Source organism: Schistocerca cancellata, chromosome 1 (assembly GCF_023864275.1).
Source record: "Schistocerca cancellata isolate TAMUIC-IGC-003103 chromosome 1, iqSchCanc2.1, whole genome shotgun sequence".
Taxonomy (NCBI): domain Eukaryota; kingdom Metazoa; phylum Arthropoda; class Insecta; order Orthoptera; family Acrididae; genus Schistocerca; species Schistocerca cancellata.
Genome location: NC_064626.1, coordinates 901,553,008 through 901,579,234, shown reverse-complemented (window position 1 = coordinate 901,579,234; position 26,227 = coordinate 901,553,008). Strand labels below are relative to the sequence as shown.

Sequence of the window (26,227 nt, the reverse complement as noted above, 5' to 3'; positions counted from 1 at the left end):
AGTGACTTTTGGCTTTTTCCAACAATGAGAGACACTCTCCGTGGCCGCACATTCACCAGCCGTGCTGCTATTGCCTCAGCGATTTTCGAGTGGTCAAAACAGACTCCTAAAGAAGCCTTCGCCGCTGCCATGGAATCATGGCGTCAGCGTTGTGAAAAATGTGTACGTCTGCAGGGCGATTACGCCAGTTTCATCGATTTCGGATGAGTAGTTAATTAGAAAAAAAATCAGAGGTCTTGGAACTTGAATGTACCTCGTGCACTGTTGAACATTATAATAGATAAATGTAATACATTTCTGTTCACAAAAATTCCAATTAGAAAATGATAAACAGAAAGCTGTTGCAACTGGTCCTTGATACTGGTGCTGGGGCAGAGCTTAGTCCAAGATGGTCTATGTTCTATCAGGGGCGGATGTAGGAATTTGCTTGACACACAAGTTACCTCAATATCATGTATACAGTTCATACACAACATATGCAGATTAACACTGTCCTGATGAAATAGGGCACCACAATTTTGCAAGCCAAGGACACAGGATGTCTGGTGTATCATTCAGCTGTCAGCATTACATTCTTCACCACTAGCTATGATCTGAAGCAATACTCAATGGCTCCCCACAATATGACACCAGAAGAAAAACCACTGTGCATCTCCAAACCAATGAAGAATAGGAACTTTCACCAAGTTGCCAGCACACTCACTAATGACAACATCCTGGGTAAGGGGAGAGCCAGGATTCGTCACTGAACACAACACAACGCCATTCATTAGAAGTCCTTGTTTCCAATTTCCAAGTCATGGGACCACTCCAAAAGCAGCCATTTATGTCATTAACTGCAGCGTACACAAGGGACACACATTCTCTGGACCTGTTGTTGCTAGTGCTGGTGCTGCTGCTGCTGCTGCTGCAAGTATCCAACCAATATTGTAGCAAGTCTTAGGTGTTCTCTGGTTGTAGTACAGATGGAAGTGGTTACAATATGCTTGGCAATCCTTCCTTGTGATCAGATAAGTCTGACTGGAACCTTAGTTATGTGCACACTCACATTCCCATGCAGTCCAACATCAGGTTATTGTCACATCCAAATCATCCTACAAATCAAGTGCTGAAAATACTGTCATGAGTACTTGACATGGGTCTTTCAGTCATGACTTAATATCTGATGCAGTTTGTGGTCCTTATACACCTTACCACACCTGGTAATAACACTGCACAGAAAAAACACCTATGCACTCAGGGCCTGGCTGCTTTCTGTCAAAGGTAACTGCAACTCTCAAAATCATTTACATACCTGGCAATGGTGTGTGTATATGTATGAAGTTACATTGGTATCCAAACATGGCTTCTGGATGCTTCAGTTTTGTCAGGCAGCGGAATTTCACCATGTTACTATACAATTGGTACACTTGTTCTAGACAATTTTAGCTACATTTTCAATACTAATAATTCATCTAGGAATTTAAGGTATTGCTGGAGAATATTCAAAATAAGCAGGTGACTTAAGGGCCAAGTCGATATAAATATGCAATACACCTAAAGAAACTGTGTGTGTGTTCCAAACATGGTTTGGTAATGGTTATGCAGGGCATGGCATGGCAATTTAGGCAGGGCTATGAGATTTTTTATGTAAGGAAATTTTTTCCTTGTGTACTTTTTATATTCTTCAAATGCAGTGGGATGAGGAAAGTTACAAATATCACCAGAGCATCACACACAGCAGAAATATTTCAAAAACCTTGATATTTAAATTTTAAGCCAAATATACATAAATCAAAAAAGTTAACTAGACATTGTTACAGTACTGCATACTGACATTTATTCTACGCTTGAAATATCAGTCACATATCTTCACCATCTCACTGCATACAATTTAAACACAGTAGCCATAATTTACCATAAAATCTGGTTGCTCGAATGTTGACATTAGTTGCTGTTAAGTCTCTGGAGAGACTAAACATCACAAAGTCTTTGGAGACGCATTCTGACAAACTATTGCCCATTCATGTTAATGTTTTTATAAGTGGCCCGATAAGCAATGCTGATCCACTTTGAAGAAAGTTATCTGCAGGTTAATATAAAACCAAGTCAGATCTATGCTTACCAGTATATTGTATATGCTTCTGCCTGAGCAGGATCCTTTATATTTGGTTCATTTAACAAGTCTTGAATTCCCAACAAAATCTGCTTGATTGTTATCGCAGGTCGCCAGTCCTTATCTTCGTCAAGAAGTGAAAGGCAAACTGTTCCTGTGAAAAAAAAAATTTGAACATTTTCTGAAAACATCTAAGATAATATTTCATTTCCCCTCTACGTAGTGCTAAGCTGCCAACAACATTTATGTAGGTTCCTTATATGTGGGTCTTGAAGCTTCATAACGTACAATTTTTATTATTCATCAAATCAGTATTCTATCCACTTGCTTCCTTGACTGCTGTATCTGCTTGTTAAATTACTGTGAATGATTACTTATTTGACCATTGGTTCCTGCTGAAAAGCAGGTGAGAAACTTGTGCCACGATTGTACCTCATCAGTCCCAGCATCCTCAGGATGTCAAACACTGTACATTAATATGTAATATCTATCAAGGGCGCAATCCAGGAAAATTATGGTGCAACATAATATGCACTAATGGATCCGAATAAGACTATTTTATATTTCAGTACATAAAATACTGAAAAATTTTATGTTAATAGTGTGACTATATAGTAGATCATGCCTAAAATCAACCTTCACCTTATCAGTAACTTAAGAGGAAATTCATTCGAATCTTTAATCAAGGCATTCCTGTCTGCCAAACCATTCAGACAAGACACTGCTACACTCAAACAAACAGCTTTTGGGTGTCTGCTGCATTTGTGTTCACTACATAGTCACAGTTTATCTCAGTAAAATTAAGCAACTGCAGATATGCCTGTTGCCGTACCCCTACATAAAGATAAATGGTCATGATATACCTCACACAATTCTCTCTGTTTACCATTCCAAGAACTATACAAACTACTAAGTGAGAAGCCCGCATCTCGTGGTCGTGCGGTAGCGTTCTCGCTTCCCACGCCTGGGTTCCCGGGTTCGATTCCCGGCGGGGTCAGAGATTTTCTCTGCCTCGTGATGGCTGGGTGTTGTGTGATGTCCTTAGGTTAGTTAGGTTTAAGTAGTTCTAAGTTCTAGGGGACTGATGCCCTAAGATTTTAAGTCCCATAGTGCTCAGAGCCATTTTTTACTAAGTGAGAATGAGAAAGATTTCTGGAACACCACTACTGAATCTATAAAAAATGCAGTTCCCTCCTAGCTCCACTGTAACAGACAGGAACAAATGCACCCCTACAACTACAAAAACAACTTAGTTCAAAATGGCTTTAATTACTAATGTCTGCCAATCTCATCTCTAGGACATGAAAAAGCATAACAATGTACAGTACCTGAAGTACTTTATAGTCAATTTTAACACGGCACACCACATCCTAACATCGCCCACAAACATCTATTAACTCTTTGATGCACAGATTTTATGTTTAATTAATTTTTTAATAAAACATGCATTTTCTATGTCTGGTGGGGTTGCTAATAAAGGAAAACATGAATTAAAATTTTTTATTGTATTGATTTTGGTTTTAGATGGTGGTATATATAATATACCACCATGCCACTTAGGGCCGTACCTAAAGTTTTTGAGATATCTTGGTTTGTGCTTGTAACTCACCTTTAAATTCTACTCTAAGCAGTAATAATTAGTATAATTAATGTAAAATAATTTTATTTCTGGCAATTGGTCATTTACAATACAAAATCAAATTACAAACCTTACAAATAAAATATGTTTCTTATTCCTTTTTGTGAAAATCTTGAAAGCACCTTTTTGTTTTGCTAAGGCACAAAGGCACTTTGCATTCAGCGCACATCCAGAAAGTGCGCACTTGCTTCTTTTTTGTACTGCATTTCGCACAACGTCTGGCGGTAGTACGCTCTGGCTGGTGGGATGAATTGTCGAGACGCTGGCGTGAGGAAACATATGGCTTGTTTTTCTTTACGTGGACTTGACTCTCATGAAGTCTAGATGGCCTCAATGGTGTTTTCTGGGTTACTAAGCTTTGCAGGATACTCATCCTGAAGACTTTGGCAGTCATTTTTTCTCTATCGCCTAGTTCCTTCCAAATTATATAGCTGTTGACGATACTGACATCAAGCAGGTGAAAGAATATTCGGTGCCACCACTTTTTACTTCTCCGGCTTATTTCATATGATTTTTTCAGTTGGTCGAACTTGTCGACATTGTTCATGTGTGCATTGTAATCCATCACTGCTTGAGGACAAGGTAGCTCTATGCGTGAACCATCTCTTTCACGGCGAGTCACTGTAGTAACTTCAGGACTGTGAAAATTTGAAAGGAGATGAACAGCTCTCTTATCTTTCCACTTCAAGTAGAGGATGCCACAGTTGCTGACCCTCCAGTCAAATTCACCTCTGCTTAATTCTTTGTCTGTTTTTAATTTGGGTAAATGTTTCCTTGTTGGTTGAACTGTCCCACAGGCATATATGTTTCTCTGCTGTAAACCAGCCAACAAGTTATAGCTATTGAAATAGTTGTCGAAATAAAGATAATGGCCTTTATTTACGAGTTCAGAGGACAAACTCAGCACTACATGCTCCCCAAGGCCTGTTTGCACTGTGTCACCTACTTTTCCGGTGTAAATATCAAATTTCAAGTTGTAAGAGGTCTTGTCACACAGCATCCACACTTTGTAACCACGCTTTATGGGTTTATCTCTCATGTATTGTTTCATACTGTTGCGGCCTTTGAATTTGATCATTGACTCATCAATTGCTAGGTGTTTGCTGGGTTGGTAACACTTGGAAAAAGATTCAGATAGTATCTTGATCACTGGTCGCAGCTTGTACAGTTTGTCATAACCTGGGTGTCCTTTTTCTGGATGCAATGTGTTATCATTCAGATGAATGTTCCTCAGTAACCATCCAAACCGATTTACTGCCATCAGAGATGCAATATAACGATCATGAAGTTCTGGGGCACTAGACCAGTAGTCTCTGTATGCTGGCATACGCTTTATACCCATCAAAATGTTGATTCCCAGGAAAGTTCGTATTTCATTGTCAGTTGTTGGAGTGAAAGACTTGCCAGATTGCGTCGCATATAAATTTGTTTGGAAAACGATTAGCTCAACTAGCTCTTTTGGAAATATTTTTTCGAATATATCGATAGGTTCTGGATCATCAATGTCCCTAATAAAAGCACTTGGTCCTGATTCACTGTCGAACTGCATTCCTGAGGTAGCATTGAATTGTTGTCCCCAAGTTGGCGCTGTGTCAGCAGCGCGTTTTGGCGGAGTGGACTCACTTTCTTCCTCGCTCTCTGAAACTTCGCCTTCAGACGACACAATAGCCTCCGCAACAATGCTTGCTTCATAATCAGATTCGTCATCTGTGGTGTCAACAGTGGAATCCTCGTCTGATGGAATTTCACACAATAATCGTTCGATTTCTTCATCTCGTAAGCCTCTTCTTGACATTTTCATTTTCAAACAACAGCCTGAATCCAAGTAAAGAATACGTAAGCAAAACAAAATGGAGAAAGAGCTAAAATAAGTCACAACACAATTAAAAACTAAACTTTGTAGCGGAGGATTTCGAATTTTATACTAGGAAACGAAATGCAATAGAATACTGCTACATGCACGGTGGTACAAATAATATACCACCAAAATAAATTGTATATAAATAACGGAAGATTGTGCATATGAATGTATACATGGGTTCATACCGTAGCTGTGACGTCCAAGATATGGAAAAAACACAGGCGCAACAAGAAATTCGTTATAAACCACTATTCACACGCAAAAACCATGCACAACTCAGCACGCAGCTTTCACAGTTGTAATCTATGCAATTCTTGGCGGGAACTGATTCCTTATAGGCAGTGAGTGCCATCTGTCTGATAAGTAGAGAACTAGGTGAGCATATTAGAGTGGTGGTCGTGCAGTTAAACCACTGTGCAAAGAGCCAAGAAAATTTTCAAAAGGTGGTATACTATGTATACCACCGTGCTCCAAAGAGTTAACAGAAGAGGCAGAGGGCAACACACAGCAAAGCAGAAAACATTCTAATGCATATGAATGGTGGAACGAAGTTTGTCAGCCATTAACACTGTCCAGTTATAACGAATAAAAAGACAGCAGCAATCTGAGTAACACAATGTATTAAAAAACAATGGTCTGCTAACGTAAGGAAAAGGAAGATTAGGACTTAAAGGGACCTGGATGTCATGGCTTGCAGTTTTTATTAGTATTTTGGAAGTTAATAACTCAAAAACAGATTGAAATTAAATTTTTACCAAATAATCAGTATATTGGGACCTCTATGCAAGAAAGAATTTAGAAACTGTTTACTATGTGGAGGACTGAATATTCATCTTACATATTGAAATTGTGTAATTTTTATTTTACGTACACTGTAATTTCACACTATTCAAAATAAGAGATCAAAACCCATTTACTATTAACTTGCTGAAACAGTAAACCAGGAATATTTAGCAATTTGCTGTCTTATGTATTTTCAGAAATGTTTAAATCTCAATTTTTCTCCAAATAATCTGAGAAACTATGACATGCTCCAACTTAACATGTTCAATACACTGTTGAATAATGTGGTGCACAATGTAGGCAAGCACTACATTATTATTCATGCTAAATTTTGTTTTTGAACTTTAATATTGTATGAGATGATACGTATGCGAAATAGATGATTAAGGGAAGCAAACCAAAGATTTGCATGTCATTTTCTTAGAAATAACATGTCAAATAGATTTTTATTTTGAGCATCCTTTTCATCATCTTTAGTTGTCTCTTTCCTTTGTTATTCTGGCCTTCTTTGTTGTCCTTTCAGGAGCTTTTTCAGCTTCTGACACACACACACACACACACACACACACACCCCATCAATTCTTAGCAGCCCACTTCTAATGTTGTCCCCAGTTTTTATGCCTAGTCTGCTCGTGGTTTTTCATGTTTTTATTCTACCATCAAAACATTGTGTTCATCACACAAATCAAACACTGAGACATAAACAGTTTTTGGCAAGTGTTCCCATACCCAACTATTGAAGCTTTCATTTGGATTCTGTGTTTTACCATGTAAACATTTTTCCACAAGTTTAGTCTCTGAAAGTTGTCTACATATTGACTTTAGTCCTACCACAACAGTTTATGGCATGGGGGCATGCATTTTACATTTCTGTCCATTTGTTTTACACCTATTATATCTCAACCAGAAAGTATTTCCCTTTTGGGCAGAGGCTATGCTGTGTATGCTCGTCAGTGGATACTCTGTGAAACAGTTGCCCAAAATGCTATTATCTAATAAAATTTTCACTGTTTCTCCCTGATGGCTAGACCATAATATTATGTGAGATTGTTTCTGGTTTGATGAGTCTACCTTGCCCACCAATTGCTTTGCCAGCAGAGTTCTTTCCTGTTGTGTCTTTGCAGAGTTTCCTAAGTCTTGTCCCTATTTTCTTCTGCACATGTCCTACACATTTCCCTTTTTAAACTCTTTCACCATATGATTTAGCAGCTATAACACTACTGAAGCCTTTAGTCACCATCACCAAGGTTGGTTGGTTTGGGGAAGGAGACCAGACAGCGTGGTCATCGGTCTCATCGGATTAGGGAAGGAAGTCGGCCGTGCCCTTTCAGAGGAACCATCCTGGCATTTGCCTGGAGTGATTTAGGGAAATCACGGAAAACCTAAATCAGGATGGCCGGACGCGGGATTGAACCGTCGTCCTCCCGAATGCGAGTCCAGTGTCTAACCACTGCGCCACCTCGCTCAGTACCATCACCAAGGTAGTGAATGCATCTCACCCCACATCTAGTAATTGACCTAAAAATAGACACTGCCCCCATTGCCTTCAATACCACAACTAAAACCATCAAAGTGTCACATCTGGATTCATTTACTTTATTGGCACAACCTTGGCAGTTTTTTTGGTCAGGACATTCATTCATAGTCCAGCATCTTGCCTGTATCTACAGATGTAAATGAAAATTCCATTCAGCAATGTATGGCCTCTCTTCTGACTGAACTGTCTAATGCAGCAACAATCTCAATAGAGTGACATATCTATAGTTTTCTCTCCATAGATGCTTCACTGACTTCTGTTACAGCATTATGCACATTTATAATATGTCTCAAACTTGACAGATGGTGGTGGCGGGAAGATCCATCATAACACATATTATCTGGGCTGTTTTTCTTCACTTCCCAATGCACTTCATGGCATAAGCAAGGCAAATATTCACTATATTTTGTTCATGTTACAGGAGATATTGTAAACACTTCACATACCACTACAATTTCGATGGATAGGCCTCTTATGACCTCACTAAACATAAGGGATTTTTCCACTGTTATTTTCACTACTTACAACACCAACATCTTGGCAAATTTTGAGGCCTAATCTCATTTCACTGTGGTGTAACAATCTCTAAATTTTTACAATTTCCAAAAACATGCTTGTGTTTATTACTATAAAATGACTGCAATTAAACTTATTTTTGACACTGTATGTTGGAAATTAGCAGAAATATGCTGTCACAACAAGTAGTTTACAACATGAATACCCATGAAAATGTTAAGTAAACTCAAGTAATTTACTTGTATCGACAAATACTGATTGAAATAAATCCTTCCACATAGCATAATTGATATGTTCTTCAAAGATATTATACAAATGAGTTGCTACAGAAATAGTTGTGACAAAATTAAATAATGTGACATTGTGGACAAGGTTGTGTGTGACAATAGCATGGCAGCTAAACATTCACATGCCCATCTGCTTAAGAAAGGTATTTAAACATAAAAAAGATGAGGTACTATACACAAAGTATATAGTTTTAGAATAGGGAATATGAAATAAAATAATTCCAATATTTGGGCCCTCATGATTTTCATGTGTCTAATTTCCCATCAACAGTAAGGCCACTGGGCCTAGAAAACTCAAATGGTCAAGAATGGGAGAGAAACATCATCACCTCTTGCATGGTTTACGGAACCTGATTTTTTGTTTAGTAACATTACACCATCTGCACTGCAGTTTTACAGATAGAGTCTGCTTAAAATGAATCACAAATATCTAGCTGAATTCAAATGTAAAATTCTGGTAAACTAAATACCTGGGTGAGAAGAAAATAAAATTGTGCTTTCGAATACCAGCAATTTGTTGTAACATGACATGAAAATAGTGGGCATTAACTACACACTGAAATGCAAAATTAATAAAAATATGTGCTATAACAGAAACAGTTACTGTTATGACATCACAGTTATTTTCAACTCTCAACCAAACTGTCATCTTCCAACTCAACCAAAAACAAACAACACTATGGATCAGCGAGTCACCACAATAATTTCCCTAATGTTTATTCCGTCGAGTAAGTGGTAGGCTTTTCCAGAATTTGATGTATTTAATTCATTATTTAATTTTGTGGCCACATCGCATTCCTGATGCTACAGTTGTCAAGGTAACCTAATGGAGAGGTCTTGCACCACCTCTTTGTGAACCATGTAAACTTTGCTGTTTTTAACTGTCTCTGTAGTATTCTTAGACAGAATTTGGGGACCAGACCAGCATTTGCCACAAGAGTAGGAAACCACCAAAAAACCACATTCAAACTGGCTGGTGTACAACTCCACAAATGTTATTCCACCATTTTGGTTCGATCTGAATCTGGCTCACCTGCCTGTCACAAAAGCTGGTGCACTACATAAACCACAATCTTCATTACATAAAACAACTGTCACCAGATATTTTATGTAGCTTAGGCCTGCACTGTCTTTCCATACCAACTTCATTGCACAAAAATACAGAAGGAAAATAAAGCTGAAATTTAGCATCAGGACATTCAATTCTACCAATAAAATTTTTTGCATGGCAGACCTGGATTTGGTAACTGAAAATACAGAAAACATGAGAACCTTAGAGCTACAGCCTCTAAACCCTGCAGAACCCTGTAACATAATTCTTGTCTAGTGGTTGGAAGAAAGCATAATTCACATTTTTCTATAAAAGTGTAGTAAAAATGACCAAAAAACTACCATCCAATTGAATTTGACATCTGTCTATTGTAGAATCTCCAAGAATATTATGAAAAATGCAATGTGATAATATCAAACAATGACCTTCCCCATGCCACGCAGTTAGGATTTCGAAATATCAGTCATGCAAAACCAATCTCTCTTCGCATGATGGCAGAAATCAAGGCAAACTGGCAGAAGCAGTATTTCTTGATGAAGCCTATCTACATCCTCATCTGAATCTGTACTCTGGTATCAACATGGGTGAAGTAACTTCAGATTTGCCATAAGGAAGTCTGTTCGAGCTCTTTCTGTATATTAATGACCTGGCAGGCAATATTAATAGTTACAGCTCTTATGAACACTGCAGTTTTCTATAAGTCTGATCTTTGAAAAAAGCTGCACATGTATGCACGCATACACATAATTTTATAAGGTGTAGTGGTGCAAAAATTGGCAACTTGCTTTAAATGTTCACAGTGCACTTCACAAACTTAGTACACCACGACAATACAAATGAGTCACAATTGGAATCAAGTCAAATCTCAAAATTACCTGCATGTAACAACTTTGGGGGATATGAAATGGAATCACACACTCTCAGTGTTAAGTAAACAGGTGGAACACAGTTCATTAGTATCAAAGGTAACTGCAATCTGTCTAAAAAGGACATTACTTACTAAACAATCTATTTCAATGTTTTGTACCCATTCCCAACAGGACTGTCACGAGATATTAAAACATAAATAAAGGGCAGCAGTGTCACTTAACACTGGATATTTCACAAAAATGCTGACAATTGAACTTGCAAATGCTTCAAGATAGGCCTACATGCCTATTAACTAGGAAAAGCCTGCTTGGAAGGTAAGTGGCAAATCTACTGCAGCCTACTGTATCACTCCCATAGAGGCAAAAGGCAAGATAATAGCATGCATAGAGGCATTGAACCAATCATTCTTCTGTTCTCCACATGCAAATGGAACAGAATGAAAACCAAATGTACATCAACGCTAAAACTGATTTCATGTACTTCACAGTATTTCAGTGTGTGCTTCTGTAGCTGATTGTACATCAAACAGATTAGGAAAATCACAAAAAGTAAACCAGAAGTACACCTCTGAGATTACAGTCCAGGGTTTTTATGACATATCCTGTCACCGATGGGTACTATGAAGAGTTTATCTAATTAGTTACACACACACACACACACACACACACACACACACACACACACACACACACACACACAACCTCCCAATCAGGACGGCTGGACAGAGCTAATATGAAGTATGTTGTTGCACTGCCTCATTTGGCTAGTCCCAATTGTACAAAGTTTTGTTGAAATAGAATTTACATTATGAATGTGATTGAGCAGAACTGTTCTTTTAAATTCCTTCACTTGTTCATCTGGCACATAATAGGTTTTACAGAAGCTGAGCAGATAAGGTATTTCATGTATCGACCAAGTTTGTTACAGCAAATGACAGGAATAAAATTTATTAGAAAAATTACTTCTTTGTAAGCAATAACACTCCGGAAACAAACTATTGATTAAGTACTGCCATATCCTTCCTCCGAGTCATGCTAGTTCAAAATGCGAGCAATGAAGTACAAAACTGTTTTATAGTTCCTGTGGCGTAACATGTTGAATGATCCAAGCTGGTCACTGTCATTGTGGTTGTCTGTCAGGTTATTGGGCAGCCAGCGAGCACCAGCTTTACAAAATTTCAATGTTAATTAACAATATCGTGCACAGTACCAAATGAAATGTTGAATTGTTGTGACAAAAGTTCACAGTTGCATATGGTGATTGTTCATAATTGCTGCCTCAGTGTACATAAAGCCAATAAAGGTGAATGTCAAATATTTGTTGTGTTAACAGTGATTTGAAGCATAGCCTAATGTTCAACTGTGTCACACAAAACAGTTCAAAACTGCACAATATTCATAAAAGTTGTAACTGAAATTTTCCACTAAGTATTTTGTGTTATGTACATATATGCTGTACATAAATTACAAAAATGAAAAGTTAACTTTTACAAAGCTTTTGGACTATATTTGTGATTTTTAAAATATGTGCGAGTAATAAATACCGTACTGCACTTTCTAGCTTTTGATTTCACATCTATTTTAAGCTTAGAAAGTAAAATTATTCAGATTTCCTAAAATTTTGGAGAATATGAACATGCCTCCAAGTCTACAGTCAACCAGGCTGATTCTGACCCCAGAGCCGATTTCACTCTTTTCTTTCCATTTCTGGACAAACTTACATATCTCCTTGTAAATGAAAATCATAATGCAATGGAATTTGAATTCATATGCTTTAAAATTTCAAAATATTAGAGCTCAAATTTTTTTAAATAAGCTCTAGATATCTGCTTATGAATTCAATTGGGGAAAAACTTCCTTGGCCAAGAAGAAAGACTTAATTCTATCATCAGCTTCTTGTACAAACAACTTTAACAATTAAAAATTCATGTTTCTTTAAAAGAGGGTAACACTGAATCCCAACTATTTCTTATCAGGTGTAACAATGAACTCATTATTGCAGAAGTTTTAGATTGAGGCTTGGGTTTTGTTTGAACTGTAAAGAATGGGGAGTATTATAACTTTATTAGACAGAGCAGTTAAAGAATAAAGGATTCTGTTAGAACAGGCACGGCTCGTAATTAAAGGCTCTGAGGCGGAGCCGCCCCAAAATGTATGTTAAAGTAAATTTCGCAAGAACGTGTTACATAATTTAAATTATCAGGACGAATTTCGCATAATTCCCATTCCGATTAAATAAAATAACGACAGTCAACGGTTTTGGAACTGTTTGTACCGATAGATGTTTTCAGAACGGTTAGTAGTGTTTAGGCTGCGCCTTGGAACGTCCGTAAGCTGCATGTAGTAGCGGTTTGGGGGCGTGGCTTCTACATAGTACTGCTCTTTATGGGCGACCCGAAGGCTCAGAGCTTGCAGCCTAAGGGTGTCTTACCAACCACCACACGTTTTTCACGTTCCACTATCTATGTAATAAAGGAATGTAGAGTGGCCGAAACTTTGCTATCCAATCTCTGTCTCTGCACATCTCTACTACACTTCGATGCGTCATTAATCGACATTTAGTATTATTGTTTTGATAATGTTTTACATAGTTGTTTTGTTTCTGCCATTGGCTATTGTATCCACATTTAGAATAAGTTTGCAAATATCCCGCCAGAGTGCACTAGACTACAGTAACATAACAGTACTGCCATCTAGTGGGAGTTTCATAAGTGATTAGAGGACAAAGCGCGCGAAATTTGTCTCATTACTTTCCTTGCTTGCTGATGCTGACTGCTTTTGTTGATATCGTGTGATATTAGCAAGTTTCTTTTTCAGAGTGTATTTTGCAAGATTTTAGTGAGTTTTACTTGCACAAGACCTGCAACGTCACCAAAACATCACAGTATTGTCATGCGAACTCGTAAACTTCGAGCTTTGGAGGTAAACCACAATAAACGCCTTAAGTTTAAAACTGAAAACACTTAAAATATTAAGCAGCCGCAAAGTTAACATTCATCGCATTAAAGATCTCTCCGAAACGCGTCTTTTCATATGATTTGCTACAAAGTGTCAGAAAATGTAATGATGACGTTTAAAAACACTAACGAAAGATTTTAACTCGAAGTTAGCTTCTAATGATATTTAATACCTGATTATAGAAGATAGAGTACGTAAAATTAAGGGTAGAGAGTGATATGCCCACCCCCCTCCCCCTGAGTTCTTAGTTCTTTATGTCAGACTAATCTGTAGCGTAACCCTAGGTCTATGTTGGCTCCGACTGATAAATACCGCAGCCTTCCCCAGTATAGAAACCATGAGCCGCGCCTGTGTTTGAATAAAGTAAAGCCACAACTAAATACTGAACTGCAATGCAACTTACATAAGGTCTCCAAGCACAAGATTGGACCTAGACGTGTAGAAGGAAACATTAGAAGAAGTCATCTTGTTCATTAAAATAATCGGCAGACAAAGGGAGCCACCAAGAGACTAGTGAAAAACCACTTAAGAAAAAATGGACTGATTAATGTAAGAAATACGAATGTACTAAGATCAGAAAAAGAATTTATATCAGCAAATTCTTTTGCCACTACTGCTGATTTGTTGGTTTACATTGCATATTACACATACTAAAGTTATAACAAACATTCCTAAACTTACTTGGACACAATGAAAGATGATTCCAAAATAATTATACAGGTAATGATTGGGCAGCACATTTATTAAACAAAATGAAGTTATCCTCACACCATGGCTTATAAACATCTTAACCTAAGTAAGACAGAAGTAAACTCGATATTTCATTAATTTGGAAACAACTTCCCAAAGATTTACCAGTCTGTAATTTATTTATGCTGAATACAATCTCCAAGATGATCCACAAAGGAAGAAACTGATATTTCACTGGAGCTAAGTTTTCTGACCATTTTCTCAACCATACCAAACCATCCACAACCACTATATGTGGATCAGCTTCTGATTTTTGTTGCCAGTAAGTTTCTCATAAAAGTGAAAATTTATGATACTTCGACTCAGGGAGGCCCAATGGGTGCTGTAGAGATGGAACAACAATTGAACTCAACATAGGTGGTTTGACAATTTAGTATTAACAGATTAGTTTAAAAACTGCTGCCACCTCATGCTAAAATAACTGCCTGGAAAAAAAAAAAAAATGTCAGGAGGCAACCTACGTTCACATTTCACAAGTTTGGTTCTTCAGCTACATGAAGAAAATTACATTCTCAGTCATACCACAGGCAATGTTTCCAACCCTTCTTAATGAATTCAAATAGTCTAGTGGATAAGACAAACCTCCAAAATGTGTTCAAGGCATGTGGAATACTCCCACTCAAAAAAGAAGCTGTCCTCTCTAAACTCCCAGGTGAACATAATAAGGAAGAGAAAAAGGAAGCTGTAGCTGAATCTGTGGTCTCTTATTTAAAGTCTATATGGAAAGAAAAAAACCAATAGCCCTTCTAAAAACGATAAGAAAGAAAACCCTAAGCCCTGGCAGTGTTGTTTTAGCTGTTCATGCATTGAGCACTGGCCCCGAAACATTTGCATATTAAATGAAAATGTGTGTGCACCACAAAAAATTCAAAGGAATAGTCCATATTAATTTAGGCAGGCTACAAAAATCTTACTTTCATAGTCTCTGAAATTGAATTTAGCATATTTTAAAATGAAGGATCAAGTAAGAAACTCTTTCACCAAAAAAATTCTGCTCAGATACACCACTCCAAAGATGACACTGCACACACCATTTTGAAGATGTGAATTGTGGAAAAAGGGGTCAACAGAAACATCCGATCTCACGCGTCGGCTTTGACCCGTGACGTAAGGGTGTTGTGGTGTGTGACGTCATTACGGCGCGGAGTTTGGTTTGTGAGTGTGGCGTGTTTGTAGATGTTGCCTCGTTGACATTACCTTAGTAGGAGTTTTAGGGCCTGTAATATATAGTTTACCTTTTTACTGTACTTTTTGTTTTAACGTCGTCTATGAGGCTTTTATCAGTTTGCCATTAGATTGTTCAATCTTTATGGTCTATATGTTTTGTCGCTACTCGTTATGTCTAATGAATCAATATTGTTTTTTTCTTTTTTTTATCTTTTGATTGACCTACAAATTGATCTGTAGCGTAGCCCTGAATACGAGGTTAGGTTGGGAGTTTTTTTTTTGGCGCGGGGGTCAGGGGGGCGCAGCGCCCCCCCCCCCCCCCCCCGCCTGGCCTTGAGTACCACTTGTTTATTATTATCTTTGTTTGCTATCAATGTTAGCAGATTGTTCTTGTGAAACCTTTGTGTGTGTTGTTTTTCTATGTGTTTTCGTCTTTGTGATACGTATGCAACGTTTTTATATCCGCCATATTGGAATTGTCGTTTATGGTCGTTTCCGCCATGTTTGTGACGTCATGGGTCAAAGCCGACGGGTTGGATCGGACGCTTCCGTATTTCCGGAAAAAGTTTCAAAATTCTTTCTCTCTGGACCAGTTCTAAATATTTTGCTGTGGTTTTTTATTTGAAAGATAACTGCTTATGATTGCAAAGAAATACTCCATTTGTACTTACCGTACCTGTCAAAGTTCTTCTACTATAACATTCTGAACTTTTTTGTAATTTACGGAAAAATTTTTTTTTCAAAATGCCAATCCATAAAATTGATTTTTACCGTTTATTAGTACCATATAGTTCTACATTCCCCGAAAAGGAGAGTTTCCACTTATAGGTTGAACAGGTTTTATAAACAATTGAAACTTTTGCCGTACATAAAACCTGTTTTATTACTACATTATCACGTAACAGGCCCATAAAAAACAAAACCTAGCCTTATTTAACATAATTTTAGTTTTGAAAGATGAGTAATAAGAGACTCATTTTCAAAGCATTTTAAATGGTTCCAAAATGTATGTGGAAGGTCCGAAGACTTAAAGGTTTCAATTTATACAACTTCTGTGCACTCTGTTCTGTACTGAAATCAGCCAGTCACTGAACTAAAAATGTTTTCTACTATTCAGTATCTCCCTTTGATAGAGTGCACTGCCTTCCTGCTGAACCAATAGCAACTGGAGCACTTACAATCTTCAAAACATTGTGAAGAGGAAGTGAGCCCTGATGGCATTGCTGTCCTTCAGCTGGAGACCTATAGCCAGCAGCTGATCCACGTGGTAGCATGAAGTTCACTACGATTTCACTTTAACTCCTACCTGGTGTCTAATCTCTGCAATCCACCAGACAGACACACATATCCCCTTTCGCTCATCACTTTCAGTCCAAAAATGTGTCTTCTGAATTCCTTTCACAGAAGTAGTTTGTTTGGACCATTCTTTTTTCTGCTCAAGGAATTCTCCGATTTCCACTTTGGACAAAAGAATGAGGGCTGTTGATGTGTAAAATTTCACAACTCCCGTAAAATCCTCAGCATTCCAAACTGCAGCTGTATTTGGTTGGTAAAGATTATATTCTGTAGCATGGTGCTTCAGCAGGCCTCTTACACCATTGCAAGGTCCTAGCAGCACTGTGCACCCAATCAGTCAACAAGTGACTTAATTCAAACAGCTGGTAACTATTTTAAAAATGACTAGGAGCACCATCAGAAATAATAATGATCTTCTCTGCCCCTCTTTGTAGTTGAATAATTTTGGGCACTGCTAGCAAAGCACATGCTGAGTCATGTCCTGTGCCTTCACTTATAACTGCAACACTTGTGGTCTTGCTTTGTGAGCCCTGTAAAAATTTAAACTCTGTCATTACTCCAAAGATAGCCTTGTACTTCTTGTGGGAGAATTTCAGACCAGTTCTCAGCATAATCACAGTGAAGCACTAAACATAGTTCTTCAGCCTGTACACACCCTTTCACTTCCACAATGTGTTGTTGCAATTTTTTCAGATGCTTCTGTGTTACTGCTTTCACTGACATATACCAAGTTTATCAATGAAACTGTCAAAGGCAAAAGTTTTCTTAATCAGTTTATTTTCCTCCCATGTTGCATATGTAATTTCTGCAGAGTTATTTGCTACACCTTACAGGCCAAGTGTGTGTAAAGGAAGACCTCCCTTCCCAGGGCAGTCACCACACTTTTGAAACAAACAAGTCTCTCACTTTACATCACATACTACTAAAGACGTCACGTGCCCAACCAAGGTGTCATATGGCATGTGCTCCAGTAAGTTCTTCAAAGTTACTACACAAAGTTCAAAATTCACACAGTACAAACATAACCAGACATCCGTGTGGGTGTGGAATTACCCACTTAGGTCATAGTGCATAAAATTTTGATCTTCCAATATGTGAAGTTGTATAGTTGCTCTTATAAATGTGTCAGTCCAAATGAAGTGGTCTAATAAAAAAGTTGGCTGCTTGACCACATTTATATATTTTAATTTTTTTACCCTATAATTGAGAAGTTCAAAACAGTTCTTAAAAATTTTATCTTTCACCTTTACTGGATGGCAGGCATATTTATTTGTGGGCACGCGAAGATTTTTCAGCCTGGAGACATTAGCAAAAATTTACATATCTCTGGACTGCATTAAGTTACAACATTGCAGTTGACTTAAAAAAAAAGTCATCTACAACAGTGTCTATTACACAAAATATCCTAAACTCAAAAATAACTAGTCAAAATTACCTCCAAAGTTTGGTATACAAATTTTCAAAAATCCACTTTTTAGGCCCAAAAATAACAAATGATTTATGAGTATTTTTTTCCTATAGTTAGACATCATACACTACTAGCCTCATATAGAACAAGAACACATAACTTTCCTTAATTTTTATGATTTTCTGAAATTTGAAAATTTTCATTTTTGTAAATTTTGGGGTTGGTTATCTCAGGTGGGACTGAATATAAAAATGATTTTTTTACAGTTTGTACACCTATATGATAGCAATGTACTGTAAAAATTTCAACATTGATATCTGATTGAACAAAGATGTGAATTTTTGAAAATGAGGTAATTCACATTACTCTACAACTGATCTTATGGCTGTTGCCTATTCATGTGTGATTTTGGCAGGATATAATCAATTATTATTGAAGTAAGGTACTGAATTATATACAAAAAGTGGAAACACCACTGAAATCAACATTTATATTATTTTGACATACTTAAATATTTTCAATTAACATCCTTCAAGATGCGACTGTTCCTAAACCTGGTGGTGAATATTAAGAACATTTCTTCAGGCAGCTTCTGTGATATAGAATAAGATCTCCCAGATGCTGTGGCAAGTTCAAGCACTGAAAGTTTCCTTAAAACATTTTTCATTGGTATCCAAACTTTGTCGCCAGTAGATTTATTGAATGATGGTCTTGGGCCAGCAGGGTGGTAAAAATGCACAAAAACAGCATTGTTTTCCTAACATTCTTTCAGCTTCTGCAAGCCACCACTGTCCATCATACACACATGCCACTATGTCATTCAACGTTACAGACAGATTAATTTTATTGACAATCATCCTCAAATTTCAGTTTCTGATAATACATAACAATGAACTAAGTTTTCTGCAATGCCAAGGAATTTGTGGAAATGCCTTGTTCCTTTTATTGCTATACACTTTCCAAATCTGGTTTGAATATTTTTCATATGCAGAGCCATTTCCTTCTTGATCAGAAAAGAGGTAATGCCTTTCATATTATCCTTGCAAAGGACACACATCCTGTACTGTGAGAATTTGGTCTGCAGTTGGTCTTTGTAGGCTGGCTTTACTTCACATTTTGTTATACCTCCTACTCCATCACACACCATGGCAAGATGCAAAAAAGTGCCATTCAGCCTCCAACCCAAAGTCTACTTTGTGGTTGTACAGACGTGAAAATGTTTTCATTCTTATACTGACTACTACTTCCACCTGGAAAGCAGACCAACTTCTCCATTGGCGAAAATTTTCTTTTATGTAATTTATTACATACTTTTGAAACACATGTACAGCCGAAGTGTTGTGCTCCAGGTAGTCGCTTAGAATGCGAATTGAAGAGCTACAAACTTCACCCTCCACATTTTGAAGTAGAGGATAAAAGGATGCACTGTTGCCTCGTCACTGATCCAGTGGTACCCTTGTATTGCATCCTGAACCAAAAAATGAAAAATTTTCTGCAAAAACAGCTAGCACTAAGCATTCAGTCTCATGAAGTAGTGCTTTTTTGCCCTTCAAAAACTTGCTTTGGATTTTAGAAACATAATGGTGACTTGAGTTTTTGTAAGTTATCATTAAAGATTCCAAGTACTCTTCCTGAGATTTAACTACTTGTTTCTGCCCTTTCAGTTGTGACCCACTGTTTGAAGGTAATACTTTCTGGCATTTACTCATCATATTCTTGAAACAATTCAATAATGGTATCCTTACCAGGGCATTTATTACCCAAACTCACCATACTGTCATAACTGTTAAGTGTCAAAGACCATTAAATCCAGCAACTCTGTAGTTACGATCACTGAGTTTTGCACCCACAATCATCAGTTTGACATTTTGATGATATAAACAAACATGTAAGGAGTGTGTCCTTGAGGATCCAGCCAAAATACACCACTTAGGGCAGAGGTCACAAAATTTTGACCTTCCAATTTTGCAATCAGAATTTTCGAAAGCTACATAAAGTTCATTTAAATTTGACAGCACTAATTGTTTCTGCTTTGTTACCTCAACTCCATTTATAACAACTCTTGCTATCTTTGCAACCTGGGCACATTCTACTGTTTTCATCATCTTCAATCAAGTGCTGGTGCTTTGTTACCTCAACTCCATTTATAACAACTCTTGCTATCTTTGCAACCTGGGCACATTCTACTGTTTTCATCATCTTCAATCAAGTGCTGGATCTTTTTAATTGTTTCTTCACCTATACCTACTCTTTCTTCTTTCCTAAAACTGGAAGAATGCCTTGCTCTTTCACTAATTTTCGGGGTAGTTTAACCAAACGATGAGAAACATTGAATTCATGATGTCACTGAACATTTAATTTTTAATTTCTCTATTAAGCTCGAATTTTCAGTGTCAGATGATGCTGGTGGCAGCTTTTCTTCTATAGAAACAATGTTGGTACCTGTATTATTAAAGCACGATTCCAAGTCTTTTCTAATTTTGTCTGGAATTTGTTGTATCTTATTTTCAATAGCTGCTTTTCTTTTTCTGCTACTTAATTTTATTATTTTCAATGCAGGAGATACATCTAACTTAGAACAAGCAAAATCCAATATGCTAACAGCTTGCTCATTAGGAATATAAATGTCATTAACAAGGTTACACGATTCTGGTTCTGGATTCACAACAAATATTTTTGAGTAACAATTTGGGCACAAGGAATTTCCAGGAATCACATAACATTTCACTCTCACATAACAAGGACAAATGTTCAAGTTTTATTTCCCTCAACCAAAAATATGTGTCCCTTACTTAGTCTTAAATTTTAACATATGCTAAATTCAACAACATCAGAGACTGTTAAGGTAACCCCCTGACTGAAGTGATACGAATCATGCCCAAACTGTCTGCAGGTACAAATGAACCTCAGCATAGTTGTTCCACGTCATCTACAGCTAATGAGCCCTAACTAGACAAGAAAATCTCTTCCAAAAGTGTGAATTCTTCATCAGATGAGCTTTGTGTAATATTGCCAGAGTATCTGGAAACTGGCGGTGACTTGGCTCTGTTGTTTCTGCATAGTGACTTGCAAACACTGGGGTAAAAAAAAAAAGAAAGAAAATCTAGATTTGAGCAGTGATTAAGTACTTAATAAAAAAGGTAAAAAGCAAAGGACATTCACACTGATTTCCAGACTATACTGGGACTGCTCCTTCACATTCAACTGTTGCTAACTGGACAAATGAATTTAAATTTGGTTGGCAGAGGGTAGATGATCCACACAGTGATCAGCCAAGATGTGTTACTACCCCAGAAATCATTGGAGAAGTGCACAAAATGGTCATGGAGGATTGCCAATTGAAAGTACTCACGCTTGCCAAATGTCACCTGAAAGGGTATATCACATTTTAGCTGAAGAATTAGAAATGAAAAAATTATGTACAAGATGGGTGCCGTGACTTGATGCGCATCCACACACGTGCCGTCGCCACGGCAAAATTACACAAACTAAGGTATGAATTGTTGCCACATCCACCTTATTCACCTGATATGGCTCCATCAGAGTTCCATCTATTCCCAAAACTGAAAATTTTTTCTTGGTGTGCAGATTCACTTCAAACGAAGTATTGATAGCTAGAGTTGACAACTATTTTGCAAGCCTGGAGGAAATTCACTTTCAAGATGGGATCAAGGCAGTGGAACATTGTTCGACCAAGCGCATTAATCTACAAGGAGACTACATCGAAAAAGATTCAGATATGTAAGTACTTTTTTTATTGCGTTCCGAGAACTTTCCAATCCACCCTCGTAGTAATCTATGAAAAATATAACTTGCACAGTGCACTATGAGTTTTTGTACAAGAATAATATATAAAATACTGTGAACACAAATTGATATATGCCTGATAGTCTGCAAAAACATCAAAAAAGGGATAAAACGCACCCTACATGACAGTACTGAAGTTGAACACCTGATTGGTTACCTTTGTAAAGCTCAAACTGCACTTTTATTTGATATGCAACAATACCATTGACAATCTACTATGGGAGAAAATATTTTCATAATCTCAAAAACCCCTCTTATTTTTATCAGAAGGGTGTGTGTATTATGTACCTTTTTTCCCCCTTGAGAAAACTTGTGGCATTTTTGTTGTAGCTTTAATTCTACAAGATTTTCCACTGTGTATGCAGCTAATACCAGAAGTACTGACTGAAGTGCACTTACAGTGTCAGCAGCTCTTCCACTGCTGCTGTTATCAGTTCATTTCTGCTGGTTGTGACTAAACTGATAGTACATAATAGTCAATAAGAATTGCTGAATCTAATGACATTTCTGAGAAACGAACATATTAAATATGCTCCTTTTCAACATGGAGAACGCAGGATTGACAATTACTGATCTGGCTGCCATGTATTACAAGACTGGTTTTCCTATTTACATCTTGTAGCATATGTCTCTTGGAATACAAGATTTTTTGTGATATTGTTTTGTTTTACAAAACAAATGGCTCAGAGCACTATGGGACTTAACATCTGAGGTCATCAGCCCCCTATTGCTTAGAACTACTTCAACCTAACTAACCTATGGACATCACACACATCCCTGCCCAAGGCAGGATTCAAACCTGCAACTGTAGCAGTCGCACAGTTCCGGACTGAAGCACCTAGAACCACTTGGCCACTGTGGCCGGCTGTTTTCCAAAACAGTTTGGTTGTGGGATGACAAAGCGAACAAATGTAAATGGTAGGAAACTACCTATGGTGGACTGAACTATAGCTTGGCAAAAAGATGTTTGAAAAAACCACAGCTCAAAACTAAGTGTTCAAGACTGAAAATTTCGAAAGTTAGTAATAAGGCAGGTTGCAAGACAAAAACGTTATCACGTGTTCTGAAAGTATGTGTGAAACAATGCTACTGTATTTTGGTGATGAGTTGGACTGTACACAAAACAGACATTCCAAACTTTGAACTATATGGCCTAAGCAACTAATTAGGGGAAGGAGCATTCTGAGCAGCGAAGTTGCTAAGCATGGAAAGAAATTATATCCAACAACAGCCAAATTACTGAGACACTTCCCATGCCGACGAGATTGACAGAACGATGCCAGGGAATGAAAGAACCATCAACTAATGACAATAAAATTAACATGAAGGTTAATCTTGGCCAACCTTTGAGACCAACAGTCTTTTTTTTTACATGTTAGTACCAACTACATAAGGTACAATTTTACAAGTTACATGAACTGTTTTAGCAGACAGTCAAGAACACATCCTGCCTGATTTTGAAGAAAACTGATTTTATAGTTTAATACTTATTTATATATAACATGAGAGAGGAGTGGTCAATACAAGTGTCACCTTTGACCAGTGACATAGGAACTATGTAACACACACCATAAACATGTTGCCTGAAGTAATGTTATTAGCAATTTTTCCAAACCGTCTAAAATATAGATGAATCTCTCACTACAACCAGGAATTTGTTTTAAGCTCCATTCCAACCTAACCTACACCTCAGGCAAATCATATCAGTCTGTCACGACAAGCAGATTTATTTAGTTTCATATTCATTGGCTTCATCAAGGTGACACAGCAGCCATTAATATATAACTGGCTAAAGCCAAGAACTTGTATATAACATTCCTCTTGGCCCATTTAACACGCTTCAATTTATTTCTCAAGAGCATCTCTTTTCCATCCTAAGATTTAAATTAGACACTACTGTTTGTAAACATACTCATGAAAAATACTTTAGGATACCAAAGTGTGCATTAGCCAGTCTTTTTTCACAAGATCAAATGTTCCATAATTATGGCACATGAAGCTTTAAGCATGACATCAGTTTCAGCTTAGAATGAAAAGCAATAATTTTTTTTTTTTTTAATTTGAAAAACACACACTCTACAGAGAGTATATAATATTGCTTGCTTGCTTTATAGGTGTATAGAATATAAACAAATCTGATTTAATGTGGAATGAACAACTAGTAAATATGCTCCACAAATGGAAAGTGTTTCTTACTAGTCACATTGTGTTCATACTGGATAAACACTGTCTGCTTTTTATAGTTTCTCTGACACTTAAATGGGAAAATTCAAATCCACAACTTTCAGAAAAATTGTTTTGGCTAGCTGGCACAACCAAATCCTTTGTAATATATAATATGAAGGATTAAAATAACAGCAATAACGCACCTTGTGTTTACGCAACTTACCTGAAGGATAGACATTGGGATGGAACAACGGTGGTTCAAATTTGCACTTTGGGGGGCTAGAAGGATAATCATCCTTGAAGATCATTCTTAGTTTATATTGACCTCCTTCCCAAGGTGTCTGTAACAATCAAACATTTGTTAAAAATAATCATGTAATTTGTGGATGCACTATATTAGGCATATTTTCTTACCCCTTTCTTCCCAGGTATGGAACATTCCCAGCTCATCAGATTTAAGCTTCCATCTGCGTTCTTTACAGGTCGAGCTACAAAGCCCTAAACAACACAACAATTTCGTTGAAACTTTATTCCCTCAAACGAGCCTCAAACAGGAAAATAAGTGAATCCTTACAAATGGGTGATCCTTCCTCCAGGCTTTCCGCTCCTCCGCTAGACGTGCTATGGCGATCCCCGACATTTCTGCACCGAGCCTAGCGGTCTGAAAATAAAATGGATTTAAGAGGAAAAAAAACAAACGATATTTCTCGCAACATTTTGCAATTTGAATATGTAGGGAAGTGGACTAAATAGAAAGCAGCAGCATTTCGAGATATGATTCTGTGGTCCACCAATTTGTTTGGACTGATATTTGTTTTCGCTTGTCAAAGACACGTGCGTATTCTTTTGATTCGCACGTCAAACACTGGTCATTACAAATTTCACTGCATACGCTCATAATGGGAGCGGTCATACACTGACCGCTGTCAATATAGAATTGTCATCGACCTTTTCCATTATTTTAGAGCAAATGCGAACAGGCGGGAAATCGTTACACCATAACTACCGAAGACTGTCAATGCGACGGGTTCCCAGAATCAAGAATTCTTAGTATTATTTGTCACTTAAGAGTCGGATTCGCTGTTACCCTCTTGTGGCAATCCACAACTAATGATGCTGTACGAAGTCGTTAAAACCAATGCAAACAATAAATTTTCGTGTTGACACTTATATATATGCCTCGTCCAATCCATGCAACAGCTTTAAAATCAGCGTAAAAAACGTTACTAACTTAAACATCATACTCATAAACTTCTACACCCTACCTGATCCAAGCGTTAACCACGTATAATACGAAGAGCTTTCCAAACACCAATCTTGCGAACACAATACCCCTCCCGTTCAAACACACGAATATGGCCGCTTCTCTTGAAACTCAAAGACCAATAAACAGTCAGAGATCACACTAGTATGCTAAGACGATATCAAAGTTTCTTATTTTTTATTTTTTTTCCAAACAATTACAGTACAAATAAAATACCAAAGTAGCTGCCGTAAAGGATACAGCAAAAACCATAGTATAGAAGGACGTCACCTCTTCTAAAATTTTCGGATTCGATTGCGGTCGAAACAGGGATATCAAAATTTGTTTGATTCCATGGCGAGAAATAAATGCACGCCACGGGCGTGATGTGAAATTTGAAGCATTATCAGACAAGATTGATTCTGGAACCCCGAATCGTGGGAAATAATCATTTTCAATGCGACGAATCATTGGATTTGCACAAGAAGATTTCACTGTGTACAGTCTAATGTGCTTAGAAAAATTGTCCAGGATTGCTACTAAGTATTTAGCGCCTCCCCTACCGGTGGGTAGTGGACCTGCCAAATCAATACTAAGAAGCTGGTTTGGCCTTTCAGCAATTATTGGATTTAGTGGGATTGAAGTGGAAATGTTTAAGGATTTTGCCTTTTGACAGATGACACAGTTTCTCAATAATTTATGGAGTCTCTGGTGTAGATTCGGAACATAACAGTAAGTCGAGATTTTCCTTTTACATTTTTCTGGTCCGTAGTGACCCCATGAATTGGAGTGTA

The 26,227-nt window shown here is 37.4% G+C and overlaps 1 protein-coding gene across 1 annotated transcript in view; it reads right to left on the bottom strand.

Moving 5' to 3' along the window:
- The window catches only part of LOC126190896 (SUMO-conjugating enzyme UBC9-B), a 28,775-nt gene extending 3,167 nt beyond the window's left edge, over positions 1-25,608 (bottom strand). The window contains exons 1-5 of the mRNA XM_049931516.1: positions 25,456-25,608; positions 24,765-24,851; positions 24,605-24,688; positions 24,414-24,531; positions 2,105-2,249 (exon numbers count right to left, since the gene is read on the bottom strand). Of these exons, the coding sequence (XP_049787473.1) occupies positions 2,105-2,249; positions 24,414-24,531; positions 24,605-24,688; positions 24,765-24,830 (413 nt within the window). The 5' untranslated portion in view covers positions 24,831-24,851; positions 25,456-25,608. The remainder of the gene's footprint in view (positions 1-2,104; positions 2,250-24,413; positions 24,532-24,604; positions 24,689-24,764; positions 24,852-25,455) is intronic.
- Positions 25,609-26,227: the final 619 nt, after the last annotated feature.